The sequence below is a fragment of the Salmo trutta genome, chromosome 4 (assembly GCF_901001165.1).
Source record: "Salmo trutta chromosome 4, fSalTru1.1, whole genome shotgun sequence".
NCBI lineage: Eukaryota > Metazoa > Chordata > Actinopteri > Salmoniformes > Salmonidae > Salmo > Salmo trutta.
The window spans coordinates 69103219-69127884 of record NC_042960.1 but is presented as its reverse complement, the minus strand read 5'-3'; the positions used below and the strand labels follow the sequence as shown (position 1 = coordinate 69127884).

The following is a 24666-nucleotide window of genomic DNA, read 5'->3' as shown; positions in this document are numbered from 1 at the left end:
ATGCTCTGAGGAGAGCTAGGTGTTTTATTTAGCATTTTGAAATCCTTTTGAAAGTGATTTTTTTGAAACATTTATTTTTAATAAAACTACATGACATTTTCCTGTGTGTCTCCTTTACCTCGTGTCCTGGTCCTGAAAACACCTTACAGACAAGAGTATTCTACTACCAGGGATGGACAGAAATTACTACATATAAATACAAAATACCATAAAGATCAATGTATCAAATTAAACTACTAATACTTGTATTATGTAATATATATTATGTAACATATTTAATTTTTAATCTAGAAAGTATTTGGAAGTAGATGGACCAAACAGCAACACCCGTTTCAGTAACGGTTACAAAACCTTTTTTCTTGCTTGTTGACAATGATACTGTATGTTGTTATCTACCTTAGTTGAGCAAGTCACTCTGGATAAGCTAACTAACTAAAATACGAATTTATATGTGAAAATTAACATACCAAATTTACCACAAAGCACACTGGGTATTATTATTGGCCTTATTTGGAGGCAGAGCTCAATAAGAATAATACTCAGCATGCTTTACAATATTTTACTTTTACATTTGAGTCATTTACCAGACGCTCTGTTTAGTGCATTGATCTTCAGACAGCTAGGTGAGCCAACAACATATTACAATCGTACATTTTCCCTCAACAAAATATATATCAACATTTTTACATACACATTTATATTTAGTTCATTTAGCAGACAGTCTTCTCACACCATAATACTATCATACTGCTGATACCAATGTTGTCATTTAGCAGACAGTCTATCCCAACAGTACTATCATACTGCTGATACCAATGTTGTCATTTAGCAGAGTCTTATCAAACCAGAGTACTATCATACTGCTGATACCAATGTTGTCATTTAGCAGAGTCTTATCAAACCATAGTACTATCATACTGCTGATACCAATGTTGTCATTTAGCAGACAGTCTTATCACACCATAGTACTATCATACTGCTGATACCAATGTTGTCATTTAGCAGACAGTCTTATCACACCATAGTACTATCATACTGCTGATACCAATGTTGTCATTTAGCAGACAGTCTTATCACACCATAGTACTATCATACTGCTGATACCAATGTTGTCATTTAGCAGACAGTATTATCACACCATAGTACTATCATACTGCTGATACCAATGTTGTCATTTAGCAGACAGTCTATCCCAACATAGTACTATTATACTGCTGATACCAATGCAGGGTGAAAGGGAGACCACAAGATGTGAACCGATATAATAAATGGTAAAAAAAGTACTTAGTGTCAGCTGTGCCACTAGAGATTCTGGGTTCGAGTCCAGGCTCTGTCGCAGACGGCCGCGACCGGGAGACCCACGACAGAGCATAATATATAAATACTAACCATCTCTGCCTACTAACCAACACACTGTCATACTTCCTTATCAAAGAAACCACACCACCTCTACATACAGAAAATACAGTCAAGTAGGAAACCACTCCCTGTCCTCTGGTGTAGAGTTCCATGAAACACAAAGTCATCTTTCACACTGAACAGAAAGTCATCTTTGACAATCAACAGAAAGTCATCTTTCACACTGCCATTGCTTAACCTACAGGAGAGAGCACCAAAATGGCAGAGAATCAGGACCTGTTCTGTTGCTCCATCTGTCTGGATCTACTGAAGGATCCGGTGACTACTGCCTGTGGACAAAGTTACTGTAGAATCTGTATTGAGGACTGCTGGGATCAGGATGTTCTGAAAGGGGTCTATAGCTGTCCTCAGTGCAGAGAGACCTTCACTCCAAGGCCTAATCTGAGGAAAAATAACATGTTGGCTGAGCTGGTGGAGAAACTGAAGAAGACAGGACTCCAGGCTGCTCCCCCTCCTGCTCTGTGCTATGCTGGACCTGGAGATGTGGCGTGTGATGTCTGCACTGGGACCAGAAAGCAGAAAGCCCTCGTGTCCTGTCTGGTGTGTCTGGCTTCTTACTGTGAGACTCACCTCCAACCTCACTATGAATCTCCTGCTTTGAAGAAGCACAAGCTGGTCAAAGCCACCGCACAACTACAGGAGAAGATCTGCTCTCATCATGACAAACTGCTGGAGGTTTACTGTCGTACCGATCAGCAGTGTATCTGTCTGCTGTGTGTGATGGATGAACATAAAGGCCATGATACAGTGTCAGCTGCAGCAGAGAGGACTGAGAAACAGGTAAGACCAGAACAAGTTGTTGGTGACTGTCTGATAAACAAAGAATTAAAGATACAGTAGGAACTAAGTCTGTTTGAATATGAGATCATTCAAATGAAATGGATCCACAAATATGGACACAAACCGTGAGTATATTGATTTTGCTTCAAATGTATATTTTCGAAAGTCTAACACATTCTGAATGCTCTTTTATTAGTCCAGAGTTCAGTCTCAACTCCTTGATACAGTAGTTCTACCATAAAAAACTATAATCATTCACATATAAACATAATATAACATTGTAAATGGACGTCCTCAATATTTTAGACCTTCCTCTCTATGGGCCCTATGTCACATGACTGTACTATTGATCTACTGGACAAATAAAGCTTGATAGCTCATTGAAGAGTGATTCTCCACAGAGGCAGCTGGGGATGAGTCAGCAGAAGGTCCAGCAGAGATTCCAGGAGAGAGAGAAGGAGCTGAAGGAGCTCCAACAGGCTGTGGAGTCTCTCAAGGTGAGTATTGTTGACCAGAGGAGACACACCATTTCACTTCTCTCCTCCAGTCAGAGAGAGAGAGAGAGAGAGGGAGGGAGGAGCCCCTCTTCAATCCCACTGACCCCACTGTTGGGAACAGGCTGTCTGGACCCCTTTCAGAGAATTGACTGCTTAATGTAACTGACGGGATATGAACCCAGGTTTACCGTGGGATAAACCAACATCTTGACCATTACACCAAGAGAACATTCCCTATTGGGCCGACACTGATTTAGAAGTTGCAGGCGGGGCTACCTCATCACATAACCATGAGTAACCATGACTGACTCATGTCCCCTATACATTAACATGGACCTCTCTCTCTCTCAATTCAATTCAAAGACCTTTATTGGCATGGGAAACATATGTTTACATTACCAAAGCAAGATAAATAGATACTAAACAAAAGTAAAATGAAATAAACAATTTGAAATGAAAAGTAAACATTACAGTCATAAAAGTTTCAAAGGAATAGAGACATTTCATATTTTCGCTCCGTGTCACGCAACAAGATCTGTTTCATATTTTGCTCTTATGAACAGGACACCATTGAAATGTGTGATTTCTTGGGTCACGTTAAGTGTGGAGGTGGAGCAATTGAAGTTGAAAATTCCTTGTGTTTGTGATGCCCGCCGATTGGTATGACGCAGACCCGGTGGTGAGCGTGGTGAAACAGAGGAGTCAATGTCAGTCCTTTTGAGTCTTTACCCGACAAAGTCATGTTGGGATATATCAGTTATCCTGTTAGAGTCTTTGTGTTGAATCCACTGAGCTGTTTCAGGTGCAACGTTTATGGTCATGTTGCAGCAGTTTGTAGGAGGGAGATTACAAGATGTGGGAAGTGTGGAGGAGGTCATGGGTTAGAGGATTGTGTAGTTTTGGTGGATAAAGTTCTGTGTGTCAACTGTAGGGGTGTCCATGTTGCTGGGGATCAGAGGTGTCTGGTGAGAGAGAGGCAAGTTGAGGTGTCTAGAGTCAGAGTAGTGCAGAAGGTGTCGTATGCTGAAGCAGTGAAGAAAGTAGAGGAGGATGGGTCAAGGATGAGGGATCCTGAGAGGATCCCTGTGAGTAGTAGATCTGTGACAGCACAGAGGGATAGGCCAACGAGGGATATATGCTTCAGTAAGGTTGGCTTCTTAGAGTTCATAGCAATGGTTATCAACTGTACCTCAGAAATGGAACGTAAATCAGAGACAATAGATGTTGTAGTGGCAGCTGCAGAGAAGTATTTTGTCATATAAGATTTGACTTCAGAAGATTTCCAGGGTGTGTTGAGTGGTGGTGTCCCGTCCTCCCAGGTCGTTGGCATGGTGCAGGAGCAGATAGGGTCAAAGTAGTGGAATGGGGTAGTGGATGAGTGTAGGGTTAGTTGGCATGGTGCAGGACCAGACAGGGTCAAAGTAGTGGAATGGGGTAGTGGGTTTTTAACGAGTGTAGGGTGAGTTGGAAGGGTGTTTTTTTATTTGAAAAAATATGTTCCTTTTCCTATTTTGTATCAGAAAGTAAAAAAGATTTATATTATAGTCCAGTTGGGGGCGGTAATACAACATATTGGATGCCAACCGCCGTTAAACTCCAAAGAAGAAGAAACATTATATTGTGTCTATGTACATTGTTGTAACGATGTCTCTCTCTCTCATTCCATCACTTTCGTGGTAGTTGGTTGTGTGGGTCTCTGGTTATGAATGGGGTGCTGACAGACAATCGTTGATGGATATTTATAGAGCTCTGATCAGGACGACAATTTGTTACTGGTGAATAGTTTATGGGACAGTGGCAAAGACTTAAGCTGGACAGAATCCAGTATATAGCTTTAAGGATATGTATTGGTGCATTTTAATCAACATCTGTATGTGTCTTACTAGTGGAGGCGGGTGAGATGCCTTTGGGTATATGTCGTAATAAATTGTCATTATCTTATTGGGTTGCAAGGCTGTGAGGTTGAGCATCCCACTGCTACTGTTCTAGATGACTGTTGGGAATATACTAGTAGACAAGGCAGTGGTTTTGTTTGGACAGTTGGAAAGTTGCTGATGAGAGTGGTTTGAGGGAGTTAGAGGTTGGCCCTTCTGTGGTGATAGGGGATGTTCCTCCAGGGTTACTCCCAGATCCTGTTGTTGATCTCACCTTGGTAGACAAAAGGAAAAAAATGGTCAGAAGTCAGTGATAAAGGGAAACTGGTTGATAATTACATTGGTAGAAGTTGTTATGCTTTTTTACCTCTTTTCATAGATTTGATCCAAGGACCCAGATAGGGAGCACAGGAGCAGGTGTTTACTTTCCTGAATGTGATGTGCAGATATGTAGAAGACTAACAGATGAACTGTCAGTATACTCAGTTGAACTGTTGGTGATAATAGTTGCCCTCCAGTGGGTGGAGGATGTACAGCCTGTTAGAATTATAGTATGCTCAGATTGTATTGAGTAGTTTTTCATCTGGTAAATCTAATAGGAGTGACCAACTATTGGAGGTATTCAGGTTATTATGGAGAAATGAGAGAATGGGTGTAGTAGTGAGATTCTGCTGGGTCCCAGCACATTCAGGTGTGGAAGGGAATGAAATTGTAGACCAGTTAGCTAAAAGAGCTTTAAAACAAGATATAATATATGTTAATGTTCCACTGGGTAGAGGTGAGGACAAATGTAAGATCAGAGACATTTTGACAGATGTGTGGCAGAAGAGATGGGACTCTGAGCACAAGGGACGGCATTTATATGTCCTCTAAAGGTCGGTGGACCAAGATTCAAAGGTCAGATTAGGAAGGAAGAGGTGGTGTTTACTCGATTGTGCTTAGAGCATTGTACATTGAACAGGTCCTTACATTTGGTTGGCAGCATGTGAATGGTTTGTGTCTGGAGGGTTTTGTCAATGAAACGGTGGAGCATGTGTTGTTATATTGTTGTAAGGATGTTGAAGAGAGGGAAAGATTGAAGTGTATGGTCATTGAGGTTGGATGGGGTTGGGGGGGTTGGAAGGCATTTGGGGGAGGGATGGGGGAGGGTCTATTTGAAGTTAGTAGGGCTCGTTTTTATTTTCTCAGAAGTACTGAGTTAGGTAGGAGGATTTAGAAATGGTGTAAACCGTGATTGAACACACTCCAGCACAGTAGGTGGCGCCATGCACCTTTAACGTTGGTTTGCGGACCGCCATTATATCATAGAAGAAGGTGTTGTGTGAGGGTTTTGTGGTTCCTGAGGAGGGCAACTATTCTTTTTGCGTATTTTCTAGTTGTTAAGGGTTTATTTATTGGTTTCCACTGTTTATCGGTTAGAGTTGAGGGGGGAGTAGGGTAGTTTGTTTGGGAGGTGTGATATCCTCAACCGAGTGGAGAAGAAACGCTGTCTCTTCAGGTGCGTTCTGGAGAATGGTGTGGAGGAATTATTGATCATGGTCGGTGAACAGGTGGGAGAGGAACATATACACTCTGTATCCAGAATGAACAAGGCGGTGGTTGTGGTAATGTAAAAGGTGAGTCTTGTTGCCCGGCTAGTTACCAGTATGATTTATGTGAGGGGTGTGTTGGTGCCGATTTCGACAAGAGTAGTGGTGTCTAATCTGCCACCGTATGAACAGATCCATAAAGAGTTGGTTGGTTTTGGTTGGGTGTCTCTTTTCGTAGGCAAGTGTTTGTTTCTTAACTGAATTCAAGGTTAAACAGGGGAGGGGTGGTACACAGGGTTTGTTTAGGGCAGACAAGCGCGATCAGCCAGATAAATCTAGTTCACTCCATCCGCCAAGGAGCCCAGTTATATAATATTACCATGTGTCCCAGCTGTTTGCCGTAGTTTTGAAGTAAACGCGAAAAAGCGGGGCTTGTTTTAGGTCATGTCTCACCCTGCCAGCTCTTATTAGTTGTGTTGAAAAAACAGGTCTTATTTTAGGTCATGTTTCACCCTGCCAGCTCCTATTAGTTGTATTGAAAAAACAGGTCTTATTTTAGGCCATGTTTCACCCTGCCAGATCCTATTAGTTGTATTGAACAAACAGGCCTTATTTTAGGTCATGTTTCACCCTGCCAGCTCCTATTAGTTGTATTGAAAAAACAGGTCTTATTTTAGGTCATGTTTCACCCTGCCAGCTCCTATTAGTTGTATTGAAAAAACAGGTCTTATTTTAGGTCATGTTTCACCCTGCCAGCTCCTATTAGTTGTATTGAACACTGTTGCACCAACTCACCTTTTGAAAGTTCTATTCCCAGTCCATTGTTCTGCGTCACAATGTCAGCTTCACTATTGTTATCAATGAGACCAGCCCGCATCAACTTCTATGGGCTACGTGGGACGCTAGCGTCCCACCCGCGGTACACACTATCAACAGCCTGTGAAACATCAGGGCGCCAAATTTGAAAACTATTGTCATAATTCAAATTTCTCAAACATACAACTATCTTACACCCTTTGAAAGATAAACATCTCCTTAAAACCTGTTGAGGCCAGGGGGCAGGATCTAATCCCGGTATTGGGATTCATTGTCATGTGACCATGGCGGGGAATTCAAAACTGCAAGAGTAATCATTTCAAATAATCAAATAATCAACTATTTTCCTCCATTTGAAAGATATATCTCCTAAATCTAACCACGCTGTCCGATTTTCAGAGGCATTACGGAGAATGCATAAAGTTAGGTTATGTGAGGAGAGTACATTGACAATAGCTGCGTGTAATGTTTAGCCAATTCAAAGAAGGGCATCAACAGACAGAAAACTAGCTAGAATTATGCACTTACCTTTGACAATCTGCATCAGATGACACTCATAGGACATTATGTTATATAATACATGCATTTTTAGTTCCATCAAGTTCATATTTATATCCAAAAACAGCATTTACAGTCGCGGTGAAATTCAGAATTTTTTCGGCTCGAATGCACCCAGTGAATCCAGCATTACAAATCACGGAATTACTATTCGAAAACATTGGTAAATTATAATATTGTCATTCAAAGAATAATATATTATCATCTCGTAATTGCTACCGAATGGCCAGATCTCAAAATAACTTTACTGGGAAATCACATTTTGCATAAACTGGGTACTATGCTAACAACAATAAGCTATATGCTAAGCTAAGCTAAGCTATACCGTTAGCATTAGCATCATCTAATATCGATAATAACATTCTAAATATCCCCTTACCTTTGATTATCTCCATCAGAAGGCGCTGCCAGAGATCCCAGGTCCAGAACAAATGTGGTTTCTTTTGACAAAGTTCATAATTTATGTCCAAATAGTTAGCGTTCAGTAGGCTCCCACAAAATGAGGTGGGCAGTGTAAAGTCACGTCGAAAAGCTAAAGAAAACCTAGTAAATAATCTATTTACGTTTGTTTAAACATGTCAAACGTTGTTTAGCATTAATCTTTTGGTCCATTTTTAACGTGAAACATCAGTAAACATCGGTAATATTTTCACACAACCTATCAAGTGTCTAGAATAAACGATAATGACAAAGACACTCTTCTCAGATTCATGCGCAGGCGCAAAAAATGAAGTGATGACGTGTCAACTTGTAAGCTTTCTAATTCGGTCTGTATTCATGACAGATGCTTCCAACAACTTTCTAAAGATCGTTGACATCTAGTGGAAGCCGTAGGAGTTGCGAACTGAATCCTTTCTCACTGTGGTATCTTTAAAACAATGACACTAAATAGTACAGTCACAAAATTCTCATTTTTTTAAATCTATTTTTCACAGGTTTTTGCCTGCAATATGAGTTTTGTTATACTTACAGACACCATTCAAACTGTTTTAGAAAATTCAGAGTGTTTTCTATCCAAACCTAAACAATAATATGCATATTCTAGCTTCTGAGTTGGTGTAGGAGGCAGTTAAAAATGCGCACATATTTTTTTCCAAAATTCTCAATACTGCCCCCTAGCCCGTAGAGGTTAATCTAACCACGTTGTCCGATTTCAAAAAGGCTTTACGGCGAAAGCATAAAGTTAGATTATGTTAGGACAGTACATAGACAAAACATTACACACAGCCATTTTCAATGCAAAGACAGGCGTCACCAAAAGCAGAAAACCAGCTAAAATTATGCACTAACCTTTGACAATCTTCATCAGATGACACTCCTATGACATTATGTTAGACAATACATGCATTTTGTTCTATCAAGCTCATTTTATCTCCAAAAACAGCATTTTACAGTGGCGCGTGACGTTCAGAAAACGTATTTCCCCCAAAACTCTCGGTGAACAGCACAACAATCTACAAAAATACTCGTCATAAACGTTGATAAAATATTAAACTGTTATTCAAAGAATTATAGATTAACATCTCCTGAATGCAACCGCATTGTCAGATTTCAAAATAACTTTACTGGGAGACTTTTACTTTGCAATAATCTGAGTACTGTGCTCAGAAAAATACACTAGGCAATACAGATAGCCGCCATTTTGGAGTCATAATGTACTGAAGCGCGCGGGACTTTTCGTCACGAATGTGCAAAAAATATATATTTACGTTCGTTCAAACATGTCAAACGTTGTATAGCATCAATCTTTAGGGCCTTTTGAACGTGAAACTTCAGTAATATTCCAACCGGACCCATGCTATGTCTTGAAAAAAGTTTTGGAACATAGGTCCTTTCTTACGTGAATGCACGCAATGAACTGAAGTGGTTTTCTCAGTGACCTGATTCCCAGCCTGCTTGTTCGGTCCGTGTTTGCCGCAAAAGGCAAAAAAAAAGACTGTTGACATCTAGTGGAAGCCTTAGGAAGTGCAAAATGAACCCTAACTCACTGTGTGTCAGAAAGGTAAGGACTTGGAAAAAAATACAGGCACCAGATTTTCATTTCCTGCTTGGAATCTTCTCAGGTTTTTGCCTGCTATATGAGTTATGTTATACTCACAGACACCATTCAAACAGTTTTAGAAACTTCAGAGTGTTTTCTATCCGAAAATCACTAATAATATGCATATTCTATTTTCTGGGCCAGAGTAGTAACCTGTTGAAATTGGGTACGTTTTTCATCCGGCCGTGAAAATACTGCCCCCGAGCCCCAACAGGTTTTAACCTTGTAGGTTTACCTCAGGTAACTTATTATTAACTAGGTTACAGCTACTTGGTGAGGAAGCTCACTGTTCACCTGGTTACACGTTGTAGTGACCTACAGTGTTAGTGAGTAGAACAGATGGTTGGTGCAAAGACATCAAATGTTAAATATGTTTAAACATATTTTATTTCAGAAAAAGGTTTAAAACCTAAACAAAACGTATGTCCCTGTCCTCTTTTTCAAGATGTGGCTGATTTAAACAGCCAGAAAATATATTTTTTTAAATGAATAAATATTTTTTTATTTTTTATATGTTGTTTCTAAATGGCTGCTGGGTAATTTGATATGCGTTGAAATCTGTTGGTTCGTAGGCATCAAATAGAAAGAATGCTGCGCAGGTTCACTGAGTTTTAAACCAAAAGGATAGGTGGAGCTCATTGATTTGTAGCTCTGACACAGTTGCTACCTCAGATTATGCCCACAGAAGACCACAGGGAGAAGCAAGAGAGATATAAACCCATACAGTTTCTCTTTAAATACCCTGAACCTAACAATCAATCAAATGTATTTATGAAGCCCTTTTTACATCAGCAGACGTCACAAAGTGCTGTACAGAAACTCTAACCCTACGTATAACCTATTTTAGCCTGAACCCTAATTCTAGGGTAGGGTAGCCTACAACTATTTTAGTAATAATATTATGTTAGTAAATACCATTTTAGTACTAAATAGCATTTGTTATTTTTTTAAATAAAACCTATTTAAGCATTTGCTTTTTATTAGTTATTTTATTATATTTATTATTGCAAGGCAGAACACTTGATAAACAAGACTCATTTGTTGTATATGTTAAATGTGGTTTGAACTGTGTGACATAGTAACCTCTATGTGAAAGTCCAGTAATTGGCGTGGGATAGGTGGGGCAGGTTTGAGACTGATCTCTCGAATTAAATACACTTTATTTCTCAGCTGCCTCACCAATGTCTTTACGTGAATTAATAACTTTTAATTGGTAAATATTTCCAATAGATGGCAGCATAAGACCACGAAGCATCAGTTATAGGCTACAAGCAGCAATATGATTTACATAAAATAGCATGCAACCAAAGACTATGTCCCATGATTTTCTAAAATGGTCACTCATTACTTTACAGTTAGCTATATATCTCTTGTTAGTCCTGTGTTGCTTTTGGGAGATCAAAACATTATTAACTATAGAAGGTATTGAACCCTGGTCAAATTACCACTAGTCAGATGTGCTGACCTCAACCCTAGTAAACACGCATTATGACATCATGTTAATATGTCATATTGGGAGGAAACAGCCTCGGAATAGAAAAGATGATGCATCTTCCAGCCCGACAATAAATGACATCATGCAGCCCTCACGGTTAGTAAATGTACCTCAACATGCCCCTCTCTTGTGGGAGAAGGCAGAGTGCTCGCTGCTCGCAGATGGAACAAGCTTTTGGAGGGGCTTGTTGAGTTGGATACTTGTACTTGACCTAAACTAATCTGATCTGTCTTATGCTGCCATCTATTAGAATTATTTAGCAACTGCAGCAGTACTGAATACAGTGGATATCCTTACTAAAGTTGTAATTACTCAGAATTACAAAATATAAAGTGTTATAGTTAATTTTATCACTAACAGCCATAAAATAACCATTTATAGCATAGTGTAACTGACATAAACCAAAAACATCATACATTCAGTTAATTATATTAAAATGTATATATTTAAATAGGTGACATTATCTGCCAGAGTAAAACCCACTTAACATGCACTGCTCAAAAAAATAAAGGGAACACTTAAACAACACAATGTAACTCCAAGTCAATCACACTTCTGTGAAATCAAACTGTCCACTTAGGAAGCAACACTGATTGACAATAAATTTCACATGCTGTTGTGCAAATGGAATAGACAACAGGTGGAAATTATAGGCAATTAGCAAGACACCCCCAATAAAGGAGTGGTTCTGCAGGTGGGGACCACAGACCACTTCTCAGTTCCTATGCTTCCTGGCTGATGTTTTGGTCACTTTTGAATGCTGGCGGTGCTTTCACTCTAGTGGTAGCATGAGACGGAGTCTCCAACCCACACAAGTGGCTCAGGTAGTGCAGCTCATCCAGGATGGCACATCAATGCGAGCTGTGGCAAGAAGGTTTGCTGTGTCTGTCAGCGTAGTGTCCAGAGCATGGAGGCGCTACCAGGAGACAGGCCAGTACATCAGGAGACGTGGAGGAGGCCGTAGGAGGGCAACAACCCAGCAGCAGGACCGCTACCTCCGCCTTTGTGCAAGGAGGAGCAGGAGAAGCACTGCCAGAGCCCTGCAAAATGACCTCCAGCAGGCCACAAATGTGCATGTGTCTGCTCAAACGGTCAGAAACAGACTCCATGAGGGTGGTATGAGGGCCCGACGTCCACAGGTGGGGGTTGTGCTTACAGCCCAACACCGTGCAGGACGTTTTGCATTTGCCAGAGAACACCAAGATTGGCAAATTCGCCACTGGCGCCCTGTGCTCTTCACAGATGAAAGCAGGTTCACACTGAGCACGTGACAGACGAGACAGAGTCTGGAGACGCCGTGGAGAACGTTCTGCTGCCTGCAACATCCTCCAGCATGACCGGTTTGGCGGTGGGTCAGTCATGGTGTGGGGTGGCATTTCTTTGGGGGGCCTCCATGTGCTCGCCAGAGGTAGCCTGACTGCCATTAGGTACCGAGATGAGATCCTCAGACCCCTTGTGAGACCATATGCTGGTGCGGTTGGCCCTGGGTTCCTCCTAATGCAAGACAATGCTAGACCTCATGTGGCTGGAGTGTGTCAGCAGTTCCTGCAAGAGGAAGGCATTGATGCTATGGACTGGCCCGCCTGTTCCCCAGACCTGAATCCAATTGAGCACATTTGGGACATCATGTCTCACTCCATCCACCAACGCCACGTTGCACCACAGACTGTCCAGGAGTTGGCTGATGCTTTAGTCCAGGTCTGGGAGGAGATCCCTCAGGAGACCATCCGCCACCTCATCAGGAGCATGCCCAGGCGTTGTAGGGAGGTCATACAGGCACGTGGAGGCATGTTTTGGAAGTGTTCCCTTTATTTTTTTGAGCAGTATATAAACACAGACACTGGAGACAGACACTGAAAATGAGCTTTTTTAATATAAACAATGAAACTGACATAAGGCGACTCCGGGATGCTGGCCTTCTGGCATTCTCGGCAGAGTTGCAAAGAAAAAGCCATATTTCAGACTTACCAATACAAATATCAAGATGGGAAAAAGAACTGGCACTGGACAGAGGACCTCTGCCAAGAAGGCCTGCATCCCGGAGTCGCCTCTTCACTGTTGACGTTGAGACTGGTGTTTTGCGGGTACTATTTAATGAAGCTGCCAGTTGAGGACTTGTGAGGCTTCTGTTTCTCAAACTCGACACACTAATGTACTTGTCCTCTTGCTCAGTTGTGCACCGGGACCTCCCACTCCTCTTTCTATTCTGGTTAGAGCCAGTTTGCGCTGTTCTGTGAAGGGAGTAGTTTCTTGGCAATTTCTCACATTTAATAGCCTTCATTTCTCAGAACAAGAATAGACTGACGAGTTTCAGAAGAAAGTTATTTGTTTCTAGCCATTTTGAGCCTGTAATCAAATCCACAAATGCTGATGCTCCAGATACTCAACTAGTCTAAAGAAGGCGAGTTTTATTTACATTTTTAGTAATTTAGCAGACACTCTTATCCAGAGCGACTTACAGTAGTGAATACATACATTTCATGCATTTTTTTTTGTACTGGACCCCGTGGGAATCAAACCCACAACCTTGGAGTTGCACACACCATGCTGGCGTTGCAAAGACCATGCTCTACCAACTAGGCCACAGTTGGTAGAGCATGAATCAGAACAACAGTTGTCAGCTGTGCTAACATAATTGCAAAAGGGTTTTCTAATGATCAATTAGCCTTTTAAAATGATAAACTTGGATTAGCTAACACAACATGCCGTTGGAACACAGGAGTGATGGTTGCTGATAATGGGCCTCTGTACACCTATGTACAGTTGAAGTGGGAAGTTTACATACACCTGAGCCAAATTCATTTAAACTCAGTTTTTTTTTCACAATTCCTGACATTTAATCCTAGTAAAAAAATCCCTGTTTTAGGTCAGTTGGGATCACCACTTTATTTTAAGAATGTGAAATGTCAGAATAATAGTAGAGAGAGCTTTTTTTTATTTCAGCTTTTATTTCTTTCATCACATTCCCAGTGGGTCAGAAGTTTACATACACTCAATTAGTATTTGGTATCATTGCCTTTAAATTGTTTAACTTGGGTGAAATGTTTCGGGTAGCCTTCCACAAGCTTCCCACAATAAGTTGGGTGAATTTTGTCCCATTCCTCCTGACAGAGCTGGTGAAACTAAGTCAGGTTTGTAGGCCTCCTTGCTAGTTCTGGGATTGATATGCACTTTTTGCACCAAAGTAGCTTCATCTCAAGGAGACAAAACACATGGGAATCGAACCCACAACCCTGGTGTTGCAAACACCATGCTCTACCAAATGAGCCACACGGGACCATAGGTAGGCCTCCATTGTAGGCCTCCATTGTAGGCCTCCTTGCTCGTTCTGGGATTGATTTGCACTTTTCGCACCAAAGTACGTTCAGCTCTAGGAGACAGAATGAGTCTCCTTCCTGAGCAGTATGACGGCTCTGTGGTCCCATGGTGTTTATACTTGTGTACTATTGTTTGTACAGATGAAGGTGGTACCTAGAGACATTTGGAAATTGCTCCCAAGGATAAACTAGACTTGTGGAGGTCTACAATTTGTTTTCTGAGGTCTTGGCTGATTTGTTTTGATTTTCCCATGATGTCAAGCAAAGAGGCACTGAGTTTGAAGGTAGGCCTTGAAATACATCCACAGCTACACCTCCAATTGACTCAAATGATGTCAATTAGCCTATCAGAAGCTTCTAAAGCCATGACATTTTCTGGAATTTTCCAAGCTGTTTGAAGGCACAGTCAACTTAGTGTATGTAAACATTTGACCCACTGAATTGTGATACAGTGAATTATAAGTGAAATAATCTGTCTGTAAACAATTGTTGGACGGCAGCGTTCTGACTCAAAGCGGTGCAGAGGCTACTGTACATTCTCATTCTCTCTCTCTCTCTCTCTCTCTCTCTCTGTCTCTCTCTCTCTCTCTCTCTCTCTCTCTCTCTCTCTCTCCGCTCTCTCTCTCTCTCTCTCTCTCTTAACAGCGCTCTGCACAGTCAGCAGTGGAGGACAGTGATCAGATCTTTACTGAGCTGATCCGCTCCATTGAGAGAAGGAGCTCTGAGGTGAAGGAGCTGATCAGAGCCCAAGAGAAGGCTCAAGTGAGTCAAGCTGAAGGACTCCTGGAGCAACTGAAGCAGGAGATAGCTGAGCTGAGGAAGAGAAGCACTGAGCTGGAGCAGCTCTCACACACAGAGGATCACATCCATTTCCTCCAGGTAACTAAACTGCCTTGTTACATGTGATATGAAATGAACTTAATGTGAAACTATTCATATCAATCATTATGTTGTCCTGTCTGTCTCTCTCTCTCTGTCCCTCTCTCTGTCCCTGTCTCTCTCTGTCCCTGTCTCTCTCTGTCCCTCTCTCTCTGTCCCTCTCTCTGTCCCTGTCTCTCTCTGTCCCTCTCTCTCTCTCTGTCCTCTCTCTCTCTCTCTCTCTCTCTCTGTCCGTCTCTCTCTCTCTGTCCGTCTCTCTCTCTCTGTCCCTCTCTCTCTCTGTCCCTCTCTCTCTCGCTGTCCCCCTCTCGCTGTCCCCCTCTCTCTGTCCCACTCTCTCTGCCACCCCCCACTCTCTCTCTCTCTCTCTCTCTCTCTCTCTCTCCCTCTCCTTCTCTCTCTCTCTCTCTCTCTCTGTCCGTCCCTCTCTCTCTCTCTCTCTCTCTCTGTCCGTCCCCCTCTCTCTCCCTCTGTCCCTCTCTCTCTCTCTCTCTCTCTCTCTCTCTCTGTCCGTCTCTCTCTCTCTGTCCGTCTCTCTCTCTCTGTCCGTCTCTCTCTCTCTGTCCCCCTCTCTGTCCCACTCTCTCTGCCCCCCTCTCTCTTTCTCTCTCTCTCTCTCCCTCTCCTCTTTCTCTCTCTCTCTCTCTCTCTCTCTCTCTCTGTCCGTCCCTCTCTCTCTCTCTCTCTCTCTATGTCCGTCCCCCTCTCTCTCCCTCTGTCTCTCCCTCTCTCTCTCTCTCCAGAGTTATCAGTCTCTCTCCAGTATCAGTGTATCTTCAGACTTACCCAGCATCGTTGTCCGTCCTCTTCAGCACTTTGGAGATGTGAGTAAGACTGTGTCTGAACTGAGAGAGAAACTAGAAGACTTCCTTAAAGGAGAATGGACCAAGATCTCCACTACAGGTGTGTTGAAAACAAAAAGAACATCAACTTTAGACCATTGAAAGCTCCCTACTAGTCATATATATGTGGAATATGGTATGATGATAACATTCCCTCTCTCTGTCAATGTGTTTGTGTGTCTGTAGTGAATATAGTGGAGGTTGTGCTGCCTCCAGAGCCCAAGACCAGAGACCAGTTGTTACAATGTGAGTGTCTTTATTGTGAAGTAACTAACAGTCTCTTTTTACTGACACTCCTAACAATCCCTCTAGAAATATATAGCAATAGTAGATCTAATCAAAGACTGGGTATCTATCTGACTCCTCATATTTCTCTGATTTGATCTCTGCTGTGCTCTAATCAAAGACAGGGTAGATACAGTATCTGACTTAACTTATTGTTCTGACTCCCCTCATTGGTCTCTGCTCTGCTCTTCTCCCAGATTCCTATCAGCTCACACTGGACCCAAACACAGCAAACACACGCCTCTCTCTGTCTGAAGGGAACAGAAAGGTGACCTATACAGGCCAAGTCCAACCATATCCTGACCATCCAGACAGATTCACCAACACCTACCAGGTTCTGTGTAGAGAGGGTCTGTCTGGACGCTGTTACTGGGAGGTGGAGTGGACTGGGGAGTGGGTTTATACAGCAGTCTCATATAAAGACATCAGCAGAACAGGGTCAGGTGAGGCATTTGGACACCATAACAAGTCCTGGAGATTACTGTGCTGTAGTGGTGGTTATTGTTTCAAACACAATAATGTTGTGACTAAAGTATCAGGCCCTCAGTCCACCAGAGTAGGAGTGTACCTGGATCACAAGGCAGGTACTCTGTCCTTCTACAGTGTCTCTGACACAATGACCCTCCTCCACAGAGAACAGACTACATTCACTCAGCCCCTCTATCCTGGGTTTAGTCTCAATGGTACTGCTGAGCTGGTTAAACTGTAGTAGGGTCCACATAGATACTAGTCATGCTGGTGTGGTCTATAGCTGAGCTGGTTAAACTGTAGTAGGGTCCACATAGATACTAGTCATGCTGGTGTAGTCTATAGCTGAGCTGGTTAAACTGTAGTAGGGTCCACATAGATACTAGTAATGCTGGTGTAGTCTATAGCTGAGCTGGTTAAACTGTAGTAGGGTCCAAATAGACACTAGTCATGCTGGTGTAGTCTATAGCTGAGCTGGTTAAACTGTAGTAGGGTCCACATAGATACTAGTCATGCTGGTGTAGTCTATAGCTGAGCTGGTTAAACTGTATTAGGGTCCACATAGATACTAGTCATGCTGGTGGTGATGGTCCCCAGATGTGATGATTCATTCTACTCTGTTTTATCTACAATTATTAAACTGATTTGATCTTCAGATGTTCTGAATTAAAATAAACCTTTAATGTTTTCATATTTTTGTAATTGCAATGTTTTAATCTTGTACATTTCCATGAATCATGATGTATGGTGTTGATGTATATTGGTTGTCATTCAGAACCATTGATATGTTTTCTCAGTTGGTTCTCTGTCTCTATGTAATTCTCCTCAGTATCATTGATCAGCTTGTAGGCTCGGCCCTAATTGATGTGTTCTCTGTCACCTGGAGCTGCATGGAAAATGGTCCAGGAACAAAAGGACAATTCAGGACTAGTCAGCCCACTACAAGCTGGAATCTCTTACTTTCTACTAAAGTATATGGTCTGGTTTCCCAGACACAGATTTATCCTAGTCCTGGACTAAAAAGTATGTTCAATGTAGATGTCCAGGAAACCGGCCCTAAATGTGTCATCTTTCATCCTCCCATTCTGCTCAGTCCAGCAACATTAAACCTGTCCAGCAGGTGGTGTTATTGACCAAACAATAAAACCAGCAGATATTTGCCCTGCCACTCAGTATATCAGTAATGTTCAGAATAGTACTTTAATATCATTGGAGATTGATGGTCTTTTTAATCCACTATCCAGAGTCAGGAACAGATGAAGTTAGGTCTGCTACTGTTCAGTGATTAAATATGATTTATGGTGATGGGAAATAAAAAATAAAACACTAAACTTCTTCTAGTAATTTGTGCGTTCTAGACACTATCAGAATGGTAAATCACGGTCGTGCGCATGGCGCATAACGTGACAAAAAATGTCTAAATATTCCATTACCGTACTTCGAAGCATGTCAACCGCTGTTTAAAATCAATTTTTATGCAATTTATCTCGTAGAAAAGCGATAAAATTCCGATAAAATTCCGGCCCGGGAATCTGCGTGTCTGTAAACAGAGGGAAAAACAGAAAGGCGGGGGCGGCCAGTGCCCACGCCTAAGCCCTTTGTCCTCTGATAGACCACTTAGCAAAAGCGCTCGTGTGTTTCAGCCAGGGCTTTGAATTACGTCATTCAGGTTTTTCCCGGGCTCTGAGAGCCCATTGGAGCCGTGGGAAGTGTCACGTAACAGCAGAGATCCTTAGTTTTTGGAAGAGATGTCAAAGAAAGCCAATAAATGGTCAGACAGGCCACTTCAATACTGCCCCCGTGGCCCGTAGAGGTTAAAACCATTAGATGCATTTGACCATAGAGCACTTTGTCTTATTATGGGTCGAGGTTATTCCAAGGTGTGTCTTTAACTTGTAAATGGATTGTGTGGAGGTGAGCTAGTGGTGTGGCTGATAGAATAGAATGAAAAGGGAGGAGGGGAGGAAGAGGGGAGGAGTGAAGGGCTGTTCAAGAAACCAGATGAGGAAGAGAAAGATGTTCAGGGGAATTACTGTCTCTGTTCCAAATGGTTCCCTATTCCCTACGTAGTGCACTACGGTGCTTCTGACCAGGTCTAAAGTAGTGTTCTACATAGGGAATAGGGTGTAGATTTATTACAATATCATGCTTTAGTGTTTGGCACAAAAAAATATTAGATCTCTACCCTCCCACTAAATGTCTGTCATCCCCCAGTTCTGTTAAGACTTCCTCTCATTGAACTGGGCCTCGTTCTAAATGGTCACTTTGTATTGATAGTCCATACTGGACTTTACTATGGTTCTACATACAGTATCTGTATTGATAGTCCATACTGGGCTTTACTATGGTTCTACATACAGTATCTGTATTGATAGTCCATACTGGGCTTTGCTATGGTTCCACATACAGTATCTGTATTGATAGTCCATACTGGACTTTACTATGGTTCTACATATAGTATCTGTATTGATAGTCCATACTGGACTTTACTATGGTTCTACATACAGTATCTGTATTGATAGTCATACTGGACTTTACTATGGTTCTACATACAGTATCTGTATTGATAGTCCATACTGGCTTTACTATGGTTCTACATACAGTATCTGTATTGATAGTCCATACTGGACTTTACTATGGTTCTACATACAGTATCTGTACCTGGAGGGTTTCTGCTCACATATTCCTTTATCTCCACAACTTTATCTGATTCTCTCTCCCAGTAGAGAAGGAAAGCTACACTTCAGGAGGAAGGAGAGATTATTGGGACGCCCCATGGAGAGATGATAGATGGATGTGAAAGAGGAGACAGGTAATGGTTGTACTCCCCCATGGAGAGATGATAGAGGGATGTGAAAGAGGAGAGAGGTAATGGTTGTACTCCCCCATGGAGAGATGATAGAGGGATGTGAAAGAGGAGAGAGGTAATGGTTGTACTCCCCCATGGAGAGATGATAGAGGGATGTGAAAGAGGAGAGAGGTAATGGTTGTACTCCCCCATGGAGAGATGATAGAGGGATGTGAAAGAGGAGAGAGGTAATGGTTCTACTCCCCCATGGAGAGATGATAGAGGGATGTGAAAGAGGAGAGAGGTAATGGTTGTACTCCCCCATGGAGAGATGATAGAGGGATGTGAAAGAGGAGAGAGGTAATGGTTGTACTCCCCCATGGAGAGATGATAGAGGGATGTGAAAGAGGAGAGAGGTAATGTTTGTACTCCCCCATGGAGAGATGATAGAGGGATGTGAAAGAGGAGAGAGGTAACGGTTGTACTCCCCCATGGAGAGATGATAGAGGGATGTGAAAGAGGAGAGAGGTAATGGTTGTACTCCCCCATGGAGAGATGATAGAGAGATGTGAAAGAGGAGAGAGGTAATGGTTGGACTGGACTTATTTATTCTCTCATTACTGACTTATTCTGTCTCAATAACATAATTGCAGTTTACAAGATAAGTACATTCAAGGAAGTATCCATGTATTACAGTTTTCACAGTGTAACAGAAATGTTGTCTGAATATATAGCCATGAATTGTACATCTTGTCTCACACAATCATTGGTTCCTGTAGGTGCAGGGTAGAGATATGACGGGGAGACGGTCATACCCTCCTCCTCAGACCTTTTGGTCAAACGCCCAGAATATGTTAAATTAAGATAGGAGACGGTGCCAGACACATGCAGGAACCAACCCAATGAAGCATGTTCTATGTATCTTTCTTGCTGTATACTGTCATGAAGTTGCCCTGTTGGGGGCGGGTCATGACCCCCCATAAATACCATTCCCCCTTTTCTCTCCACTCTACAGAATGGACTCTTGGAAAGCCCTTTGTTAACGTAGAGAGAGTATGGTAACATCAAAAGGTTTACTTATTTATTCTCTCATTACTAACATTCTAAATCACTGAAGTAATTACACAACATAATTCATGTTAGATAGATAATGCTCTCTTCCTCCTATAAGAGTCATTGAAGTGTTGGATGAGATAGGACCCTGCCTTCACCGGGGGATATTTGTTGGACCCGTCACAACTGGTGCACTAGCGGTTCTGGGGGGGGGGGGGGGCAGTGCCCCTGTGACAACATTTTTGGACCCCCTAGTGGCCCCCCTAAATGTAAGGTATGAAATAAGTTTTACATGATGATGATTATGAACATGGTCTTTTGCCTGCTAATGCCTGCAATGCAGTGAAGAAAACGACATGACAACAATAACGTCTAATGTAACTGGCCCCTCTAACAGTACAACTGGCCCCAGCTTGGCCCCCCCAGTTGAAATGGTCTAGAACCACCACTGAACGGGTGATGAAGGCCTCATCCTCCAGCTGCACAAAGAAAGCCAGGGACTGCAGTGTGCTCCAGTCTCCAGCAGGGGGCAGTAAAACCCTATGGACCTGAAAGGGAAAGTGAGGAGTAAAAATCAAAGGTGAATTTACATTGATGTTTCCACGGAGACCGGAGTCATATTCACTAGGCACCAAACTGAAGAAAATCAACTGAAACGGAGGGTCTGCTTTTCTTTATCTTGGCCAGGTCGCAGTTGTAAATGAGAACTTGTTCTCAACTAGCCTACCTGGTTAAATAAAGGTGAAATAAATAAATATATATAAGGTTGACAGTGCATGTCAGAGCTTGAGAGGATCTGCAGAGAGGAATGGGAGAAACTCCCAAATCCAGGTGTGCTGAGCTTGTAGCATCATATCCAGGAAGACTCGAGAAAGTGGATCCATACCTTTTGGCAGATCCATTTGTGGTTTCAGGGTGGGAGGGAAAGGAGTTGGTTGCAGTTGATTCAGTGAGTCACTGTCTGTCCTTTTGAGTTTTGAGTCTTTACCCAACAATCCACTGAGCTGTTTCAGGTGCAGTGTTTATGGTCATGTTGCAGCAGTTTGTTTTGCTCTTAGGAACAGGGCACCATTGAAAGGAGTGATTTCTGGGGTAGCGTTCGTGTGGAGGTGGAGCAATTGAAGTTGAATGCTCTTGGTGTTTGTGATGCCCACCGTTTGGTGTGAAGCATACCAGGTGGTGAGCGTGGTGAAACAGAGGAGTCACTGTCAGCGTTTGAGTCTTTACCCGACAAAGTCATGTTGGGATATATCAGTTATCCTGTTAGAGTCTTTGTGTTGAATCCACTGAGCTGTTTCAGGTGCAACGTTTATGGTCATGTTGCAGCAGTTTGTAGGAGGGAGATTCCAAGATGTGGGAAGTGTGCAGGAGGTCATGGGATAGAGGATTGTGTAGTTTTGGTGGATAAAGTGGTGTGTGTCAACTGTAGGGTGTCCATGTTGCTGGGGATCGGAAGTGTCCGGTGCGAGAGAGGCAGGTTATATTATAGTGGGGCGGCAGCGTAGCCTAGTGGTTAGAGTGTTGGACTAGTAACCAAAAGGTGGCAAGAGCGAATGCCTGAGCTGACAAGGTACAAATCTGTCGTTCTGCCCCTGAACAAGGCAGTTAACCCACTGTTCCTAGGCTGTCATTGAAAATAAGAATCTGTTCTTAACTGACTTGCCTAGTTAAATAAAGGTTAAAAATAAATAGTCCAGTTGGGGGCGGTAATGCAACATATTGGATGCCAACCGCCATTAATCTCCGAAGAAGAGACGTTATATTATGTCTATGGACAGTGTTGTAACGATGTCTCTCTCTCTCTCATTACATCACTTTCGTGGTAGTTGGTTGTGTGGGTCTCTGGTTATGAATGGGATGCTAACCGACAATTGTTGATGGATATTTATAGAGCTCTGATCAGGACGACAATTGATTACGGGTGAATAGTTTATGGAACAGCGGCAAAGACTTGTCTTCAGAAGCTGGACAGAATCCAGTATATAGCTTTAAGGATATGTATTGGTGCATTTACATCAACATCTACTACCCACCATTGCAACCTGTACGCTCTCATTGGTTGGCCCTCTCTTCATATTCGTCGCCAAACCCACTGGCTCGAGGTCATCTACAAGTCTCTGCTAGGTAAAGCCCTGTCTTATCTCAGCCAACTGGTCACCATAGCAGCACCCATCCTTAGCACGCTTTTGGTCACCCCCAAAGGCAATTCCTCCTTTGGGTGCCTTTCCTTCCAGTTCTCTGCTGCCAATGACTGGAACGAACTACAAAAATCACTGAAGCTAGAGACTCATATCTCCCTCACTAGCTTTAAGCACCAGCTGTCAGAGCAGATCACTGCACCTGTACATTGCCCATCTGTAAACAGCCCAACCAACTACCTCATCCCCATACTGTATTTATTTATTTATATATCTTGCTCATTTGCACCCCAGTATTTCTACTTGCACGTCTACCATTCCAGTGTTTAATTGCTATATTGTAATTACTTCGCCACCATGGCCTATTTATTGCCTTACATACCTTTCGATAAATCCTACGTAAATACGACACCAACTGCACTGCAACTGCTTCTGCAACACAATGCTGCAAAGGAAACACAGCATTTTATAGTAAATGAATGCAACTCTGGAATATCAAATTAAACTAGATGGTTGGCGCATAACCATAATATTAAACATTTTCTGGTCATGGTCTGGTCACCATATTTTTTGTCAGAAAAACATTTAAAACCTAAACAAAACGCATGTTTCTGGCCTCTTTTTCAAGATGTGGCCAATTTAAACAGCCAGTAGACATGTTTTAAACTAAGAAATAACCTTATTTCAATGTTTTTATTACAACGTATTGTTCCTAAATAGTTGCTGGGTAATATGATAATCGTTGAAATCTGTTGGTTCGTAGGCATCAAATAGAGAGAATGCTGCGCAGGTTCACTGAGTTGTAAACCAAATGGATAGGTGGAGCTCATTGATTTGTAGCTCTGACACAGTTGCTACCTCAGATTATGAGTCTATCAAGTGTGGTGAATGAGGTATGTAGTACTCACAGAAGACCACAGGGAGGAGCAAGAGAGATATAAACCCATACAGTTTTTCTCTTTAAATACCCTGAACCTAACAATCAATCAAATGTATTTATGAAGCCCTTTTTACATCAGCAGATGTCACAAAGTGCTGTACAGAAACTCTAACCCTACGTATAACCTAATTTAGCCTGAACCCTAATTCTAGGGTAGGGTAGCCTAAAACTATTTTAGTAATAATATTATGTTAGTAAATACCATTATAATACTAAATATATATTTTATTACAATAAATGCTATGTAAGCATTTCCCTTTTTTTGTTATTTTATTATAGTTATTATTGCAAGGCAGAACTGGGTGACCTAGTAATCAGCAATTGTTGTGGGGCAGGTTTGAGACTGATCTCAGGAATTAATAAGAAAAATACACTTTATTTCTCAGCTGCCTCACCAATGTCTTTACGTGAATTAATAACTTTTAATTGGTAAATATTTCCAATAGATGGCAGCATAAGACCACGAAGCATCAGTTATAGGCTACAAGCAGCAATATGATTGACATAAAATAGCATGCAACCAAAGACTACATGATTTTCTAAAATGGTCACTCATTACAGTTAGCTATATATCTCGTATTAGTCCTGTTTTGCTTTTAGGAGAGGAAAAAAATATGAACTATTGCATGTATTGAACCCCGTCCCCCCTGACTAGGGTGGGTCGAGGAAATTTCTGGTTGCGACAACCAATCATATCACCATCTGCAACTAAGAAGTAACCAAGAATTGCCTAAGAGGTAACTAAGAAGTGACCAATGAGAATAGAGCTATGGCGGGACCTTTGAACTCTAGTCAAGAGGACCATGGAAAATATATTTCCTCAGGTAATTTTGTTCGCGATTTATCTTTCATCATCATCAAAATATAAAATGTTCCAGTTCATTTAATCACTTACAACAATAAAATAACAATTTACAGCATAACAAACAATGAAACTGACATAAGCA

General features: G+C 42.0%; 1 protein-coding gene and 1 pseudogene across 2 annotated transcripts in view; one reads left to right on the top strand and one right to left on the bottom strand.

Annotated features, from left to right (window-relative positions):
* The first annotated feature begins 1485 nt into the window (after positions 1-1485).
* Positions 1486-24666, top strand: part of LOC115191444 (tripartite motif-containing protein 16-like) — a 124659-nt gene continuing 101478 nt past the window's right edge. The window contains exons 1-4 of one of the 2 annotated variants that reach the window (XM_029749295.1): positions 1486-2199; positions 2601-2696; positions 14972-15205; positions 15949-16108. In XM_029749295.1, coding sequence (XP_029605155.1) covers positions 1618-2199; positions 2601-2696; positions 14972-15205; positions 15949-16108 — 1072 coding nt within the window. In that variant the 5' untranslated portion in view covers positions 1486-1617. Of the gene's footprint in view, positions 2200-2600; positions 2697-5889; positions 6187-14971; positions 15206-15948; positions 16109-24666 lie in introns of those variants that run through there. The other variant, XR_003877670.1, reaches the window with a different exon arrangement.
* The window catches only part of LOC115191447 (E3 ubiquitin/ISG15 ligase TRIM25-like), a 30058-nt pseudogene continuing 26102 nt past the window's right edge, over positions 20711-24666 (bottom strand).